Below are 7,472 nucleotides of genomic sequence, written 5' to 3'. Positions count from 1 at the left end.
ATTATGATGTTTTAATAATGTCTATCAATTTATTTTTCCAATATAATTGTTTGTTATATATAATTAGTACTTAGTATTTGTAAGGGAAAAAACAAATCATGTGAGATGTTATAAGAGTGTTGAAGAAGATAAAGATAAAGAGAGCAAATGTGGGCATCAATCATTTTTATTTTTAATGTGAAAATTTTATTCAACATGAGAAGAGAAAAATATGTGATCAAGAAAATGTCTCCACTGTTTTTTTGATATGCACAAGTATTTTTCAACCTAGATCTTCCAACTTCAATGGATCGGAATAAATGTATATATAACATAATAAACCATTAATTTCATCATTCGATCAATTATTCTCAGCTCTCTTCTAAATAGTAACTATTTTCTAAAATAATAAGAAATAAATAGGTAATCTCCCAAGTATTACTGTATTATAAATGAGGAGTCCCCAAATATTAAAAAAAATATTTTAAATTAGTCTCTGAAAATTAATATATCAACTTTAAAACTAAACTAATAAATATTCAATATCTTGAAAAATTATTTATATAGTTTTATTAGTTTAAAGATTACTTAAGAAAACAAATTAAAGTGGTTTAAAGATTCCAATATAACACAACTGTCATCAAATATGGTGACAATTTTTTCTCACTTTTTTTCTAGAAGATACTCAAGATCTCACCAGCCCTCCGGGCCGGGATCTGGCTGTTTGCTAGTAACAATAATTCATCTGATGAAGCCGTTCAGTCAAAACATCTTTTTTCTTTGCTAGTACTTATAATTTCAACCTAGTTAAGATGAACTAAATGAAGATCCGCGTGAATTTATATACAGTACTACTAGAACTTAGAATCGACAACGATTGAATTTACAGTACTGTTAGAAACTTAATTAGAAGTTATAATGTTGCACGTGAAGTGGTATATTAATAAAAAAGAAAGCAGGTTTTCTTTAAATTAAAGACATGATCATATATAGAGTTTAATTGGGTGCATGTGTACTGTGACATCAAAATTATTGCTGAAGAGATGATTGAGTTCAAAACCCATTGAGTTGTGTGGTGGGGGCAGTGTCCATACCCTGTGGTAGTGCAATATTAACAGGAGCTTAGGATCTTTCGTAGTTGGCAGGCATGGTTACGTCATGAAATTCATCAATCTATATATATAAAAAGTAAAGAAGATTACTATACAGGAATCCTTATCCGATAAACTTTGCTTTAATTGCTAGCTTGTCTGGTGCCATAGGATTCTGCCATTTTCGCCAGTTCCATGACGTAGACGCTTTGATTTAATTAATTTCATCAATTAGCTTATTAGCATCTTTTCCTCCAAGAATCTTATTCGTTTCACATTTGTGCATGCAGCAAGTTGGTGTGTGTGACACTGTATACGAATTGAGAGTTTGGCGTGCCTAACTGTCACTGATTAGCTTCACAATTCCAATACTGTTATATATCACCTCCATTAGCCAACAAATTATGCAGTAGCAATTAGTCAAATCTTCTCTTCTGAGTTCTGACATACGTCTTAATTTCTTCTGATTTATAATAGGTAGAAAGGGTTTCAACAAGTAATAGTTACAACAGAAATGCTAACAAAACTGTTTTTGTGACACATTGCACAAACTGTGTTCCGTGACGGTAATAGATTATCACACTGCCAAGTTTTTTTTTATTATTTACGTACCCAGCATAATAGCATATATTCACACGCCGTGACACATGCTAATAAAGCAGACGTATAAATATGATTAATTTTATCTTATAAGTCATTACAAGTAAATGAATATAATTATAGTATAAAATTAATTATAGTAAATATTGTGGGTGCAATAAGTATAATTCTATCACAAATAGGTGGATCTCGTCATATCAATGTATATGATCCACCTATTCGCAATAAAATTTGATTTGACTTATTCTATACACAAATAGGCATTTCATATTTTAGAAATAATGGTACTAGTGAAAAACAACTAAAGAAATACACTTTGTCACTTAAGTCTGCCACATGATTCTAAGAATGTGACAAATACTTTGCCAATTTAAGATGTGTTTTAAGTGTTTTGGAGTAAAGATATCACTCTTGTCTAGATGTGTTCATTTTTTTTTTGTAATGATAAGGTTGTTGGTGTGAAATATGATTAAACCGTGTAGTTTAATTCGATTTTGGAACAAAAATTCATGTGAATTAAACACAAAATAAAAACATGATTTGTTTGATTTAATTTAAATATAACATTAAAACAAATCAAATAAATCAATTTTTACGGTTTAATTTAATTCGATTTAACAATTTTCTATTTTTATTCATCTATTATCATAATTTAAAATTTATCAACTAAATTTACATAACTATTAAGTTATATTACTTTCAAATGGTTGGAGTTAATATATAATTTTTCATAACTGGAAATAACCTCTAATCAGAGGTAAAGTCCCCATTCATGGGGAAGTATCAAACTTGCTCATGCTATAATGACCCATCCGGCGAAGGTACTACTATTTCTTTTTGGAAGAGAGATAAAGGTCCCTAAGCTTCTGACTGTTTTTTTAATATATTAAATTCAGACTAACAAAATGAGCATCAGGTGACTGCTTTTATAAGTTCAATCAGGTGTGTTGTGGTTTGTGGGTCAGTTTTACATACATGCGTCACAGGCACCAGATCTGCCAGTCCAGACCAGATCCAACGGTCCTTCCTACTTGTGCATGGTACAAGACCCACACCAGTTGTGCACCCTAGAATCAGTCTGTGAAGGATACAAGAGAAGCACAACTTGTGCAAAGTTGAGGAAAAGGCCTACACGCTTCTAGCATGATTAGTTGGGTGTATGGAAACAAAATTGACAATGACCTAAACCAACACAGATATATAGTTAGACATTCTAGTCCTTCCTTATCTTTTGAACTTAGTTCAGGAACCAATTAAGTTAAACATAAACTAAATATTTTATTTTTATTTTTCTTAAACTTATATCATTAACTTTCTAACAAAACTATACTTTTATTATTAAAATTATAAAGAGTACTAAATCTAAATACTTTAACTATTACTAGTTTATGCAATTAGAGCTAAAAAATTGAACTGAACTGAACTGTTCACAACCTAAAATCAAACCAAATTTGAACTTTAAAAAATGGTTCCTATCAAACTCGATTCAAATTTCAAGATAAATTGATTCTTATTAAATGAGTTGAGCCAATCATGCTCGACTCAACTTCTTTCCGACCCTATTTTGAGGACCCAAAAATAAAACTCGTCTCTTATGGCTTTTATTCAAATCATGGTTTGAAGTTTGTGAACTGAAAATCACACTCTTTCATTGTTGACGCCTTTATATCCACAGTTTAATGTTGTGTCATATGTTGAATATTGTTAATTTATCTAAACGGTCAAGTTGTTATCAAAACTTAGAAGAACAACAAGACTAACATTTGTTTAAAATGATGACCTTGTTATGGCTCATCAAGACTGAATAGTTTTTAGTGCTTTATCGATTCCAGTAAATGCACAACAGGAATAGAGAATGCTGAATGCAACACAATCACTTGATCACTAACTAAATATAGCTCAAGGGCAAACTTAACCATTATCAGTACTGACATACATACAATTTAAAATTAGGGGCAAAATGCAAACTGTACAAAGAAGTTTCACAGTTAAAATTGAATATTACATGGGCGAGATTTGGCATGAGCCATTAGAAAGACACAATTTCATCTGCAGCTACCATACCTACAGGCATCCTAGCATTTTGACTAGCAAACGACCCCATTCTTGAGTCTAGTATTTCCAGTTGAGACTTGACCCATGGCGGATTGTATCTGCCTTCGATCCACAGAGCTTCCCCTGTATCTTTGTGTTTGAAATCAGGAGCTTTTGGATTCCTCTGCAAATTTTCCAAACATATTTGAAGATAAAAGGAATGGAAAATTCACAAGGGCTTTAAAAGAACATGGAGGATACAACTTGAGGGGAAAATCACATTCATCAGTCAATTATGAACTGAGCAAGACATGGCTATACAAAATGGCAGAGGATAGTTGACTGAATTATTACTCAGAAATTGATCAAGATCCATAAACATAAATTGTTGACTGAATATAATGCATGCTGTATTGTCTTGGGATTGTTCCCTTCACTTTTGGGTGTATGTTTCATGCAGGCGAAGACAAATGGCAAACAAATGTAAAACAGAATGCCTAAAAACATTAGTCAGGTTTATTATTATTATCATTATGATAAGAGTAAATAACACTAATGCATGTACTGTGTACTGGCAGTGTAAAGGACTTTTATATTATCAGCTAGTTACAAATTACATATATGATAAGTTTATTGACTTTGATCATAACAACCTTAAAAGTCATACCTACCAATTTTATACTAACAATGCATAGAAATTAAACTCTTAGGATAAAAGGCTTTTCTTGGTTCTCAGTAAAGTGAAATGGGAAGTCAATGATGTAGGTTTAACTGGCAGATGATTGAACAGCAATGACAGAAGTTGAAATCATCTGTCACTATAAGACCTTGCCAAGGCACATGACATGCTCCAACCTTGAAATGGGGCAGCATACCCTTTCCTAAACTATCTTGCATAAAAAAATTAATGGGGAATCATTGAAAGGCAAGTTGAAATCATATGGTTGATATCATTTTTTTTTTTAAAGTCTGGTTGATATCATATTGATCTAAAAGAGAGAAGTAACTCCATAAACAAAACAGAAAATTAGCAATATTCGATAGGCACGCAATACTTCAAACCAAAGTTCTAAATTACCGTTGCAGTTCGGGTTTCACCACAATCTTTGATATTGTGGAAAATTGCATACAAATGCATACACAATTGCAGACTCGGATAACCCAACAACCTTGAGCATTGCCGGACAGTTTTTAAAACATTTGAAACAATCACTTAATAACACATTACAGTTTACAGCTTAGATATGCAGATTGTCTTAATTCACAGAATTAATCAAGAATTCACCTTGTTGTTCCTATTGTCCCACCACTCCCCTGGGTTAGCAAAGAACGCATTCCATGTTTCCACCACAGAACCAGTACTGTTTGCAGCATTGCTCACTTTCCTACCTGAAACAAAAAGCAAAAATATTCAGCAAAATACAAAAACCCTGCCAAGTTGACACAACATACCACAGAACACATAACTTACCACTACCAGCCATCGCAAAATCAAACTCTTGACCCTGCGATGATGACACCGAAGAGAAATTCCTCTCAATGAAATTCAGCTGTTGAACAACAACCTGGCAACATTCAAATAACAAAACAAGTCATAACTGTTTTTTCAGCGGCCACAATGTACATCTATTTCTAATTAGAGAAGAAGAATTATGCACTAACAGTGTAAAAAGTTTTGCAAAGTGATCCAATCAAAACACGTATGATGTAAGTTTGTTTTAGAGTTAGTGGATAGGCATCAAACTCAATTAATTAAAGCCTAAACCTTAAACCCTATATCATAACCAATTGGCCGCGGTTACGAAAACCTTGTAGTAAGTTTGGCTTTTTCCTTCCTCCGTTTCAACAGTGTCGGTAATGAGGCGACCAGAGACATGAATCTGGTGACCTTTCTGGAGATGCTGGGAAGCGACATGCGCGAGGTCGTCCCAGAAAGTGAGGTTTATGGGCGATGATTGTGTGGCGCTTTTCTTGACGTAGAGGCGGGTCCAGGCGACGACCTTGCCGGAGGGGAGGTATTTGATTTCGACGGGGGCGGCGACGTTGCCGATGAGGTTGACGGAGTTGCAGAGTTCCTTCTGCCACGGAATCTCCGAGGGCTTAGGGTATGATGATGGCGTTGTTGTTGTTGTCATGGAGCACTTCAAGTTTATCCCCAGCCACCCTTCCCAGCGCGGCTGCTGTGGTTTCCATGAAGGGGAAGCGGCGACTTGGAATTGGGGTTTTGAAATTAGGGTTTTGGGATTGGTGAAAACGTTCCTCAAGGTGCTTGATGATGATACTGCTTGTTCTAGCACCATTTTTCTTTCCCGTGTCTTCGTTCTTTCCACAGCGCGGATAGATAAGGGAACTGGAAAATTTGTAATCGGTTTCGGACAGAACGGTTGGGTTTCGGCCCATTGGTTGGAGCCCAGTTTTGTAGACTGTAATAAACTAGCCCCCATTCCCATGTATTAATTTTGTTTGACTGTTTTGATTATAGTCTTTTTTTTTTTCTTCTTCTTCTGTACATAAGGTATCCACACCGTCGAAATTATAAACAGAGAAATTATTAAAGTGAGTTTTATATCTTCATACGCACAGAAAATTAAATACCTGTCAGCAAGTTTAAAGAAACCAGCAATTATCAACTGTATTGGACCTTGTTTATCTATTGTGATAGTCACTTTTTAATTGAGTATTCTCTCATTTATGGAAGTCGCACAACTTCTCTGGTGTTGTATTCATAAATTTGATGTTTGCTTTCTCTCATATTGTTAGGGAAAATAATTCTTGGAGAGATCATCCATTACACTATCTCTTTGTGTTATGTCTAGAAAGACTTTCACAGTTGATGATGTCTAATTGTAACTCGTACAATTTTATTTTATTTTTGAGGGGAGGGGGCAAAGATATTTTTTCTTGCATTTGCTGAGGCATTACAATAGGATAGCATACATCAAGTGGAAGTCATTCAAGCTTATCTCAATAACTTTTTCTCAAGTCCAGGTCAATAAATTAGTAAGGAAAAATTAAAATTGATTTCTCGAAAAATTCAATTGGGGTATTGGAAATCAAGCGAGTGCTGATTTTTTGTTTTGGGAAGATAGAGTTTTTTTCTCATTGTATTTCTGATTCAATATATATGTTTGGTTTATAATTACAAAAATACTTCTGCGAATTACAATGCAAAATTGTGCATTCCTATGTATGAATTGAGAAGAAAAAACTTGTTATTTATTAAGTTAAATCCATGCATGCACTAATGTGAAAGAGATTCCTTTGGGGGGAGAGTAATGACATGAGGAAAGTTAATTTATATACTAACTTGGGATATATTTTTTCAACCCAAAATGGAAGGTCTATTAGCAGTGTGTTCTACTAGAAAGATTAATGATGCTTTCTTAATAAAATTAGCTTAAAGGATGTATGTTAACACAAACAAGTTGTGGGTCATAGAATAATAATTTTAAAATCTAAATACAAATGTGGTGATGGCTTGATTTTAGAAGTTAGGAAGGCAACTCAAAATCTAATTTTTAAGGGTTTCATTAAGGTGAATTATTTTAAAAGTGAGACACCAGAGTGGACCATTCTTTTTACATGTAATAGCAGGTTATACACTTTATTTAATATGTAGAAACATGCTAATCACCTTTTTTTTTAGGATCATTCTTTCTCTCTATTCGCTCTCAAAGTCTCACCTTTTCCTTTAATGGGGTTTCAGATCCAACCATTCCTCTTCTTCATTTCTCATGTATTGGAAAAACTAATAAACTTATTTTGGTA

At 33.6% G+C, this 7,472-nt stretch overlaps 1 protein-coding gene across 1 annotated transcript; it reads right to left on the bottom strand.

Annotated features, from left to right (window-relative positions):
- Nucleotides 1-3,547: 3,547 nt before the first annotated feature.
- On the bottom strand, nucleotides 3,548-6,147 carry LOC100796160 (protein OSB2, chloroplastic). The gene is made up of 4 exons (XM_003536767.4): nucleotides 5,513-6,147; nucleotides 5,176-5,269; nucleotides 4,990-5,093; nucleotides 3,548-3,888 (listed from the first exon to the last, which is right to left on the bottom strand). Exons 1-4 carry the CDS (start codon nucleotides 6,002-6,004, stop codon nucleotides 3,700-3,702), a joined length of 879 nt encoding a protein of 292 aa, XP_003536815.3. The 5' UTR covers nucleotides 6,005-6,147; the 3' UTR covers nucleotides 3,548-3,699.
- Nucleotides 6,148-7,472: the final 1,325 nt, after the last annotated feature.

Source organism: Glycine max, chromosome 10 (assembly GCF_000004515.6).
Source record: "Glycine max cultivar Williams 82 chromosome 10, Glycine_max_v4.0, whole genome shotgun sequence".
Taxonomy (NCBI): domain Eukaryota; kingdom Viridiplantae; phylum Streptophyta; class Magnoliopsida; order Fabales; family Fabaceae; genus Glycine; species Glycine max.
This window is presented reverse-complemented; position numbering and strand designations above follow the sequence as displayed.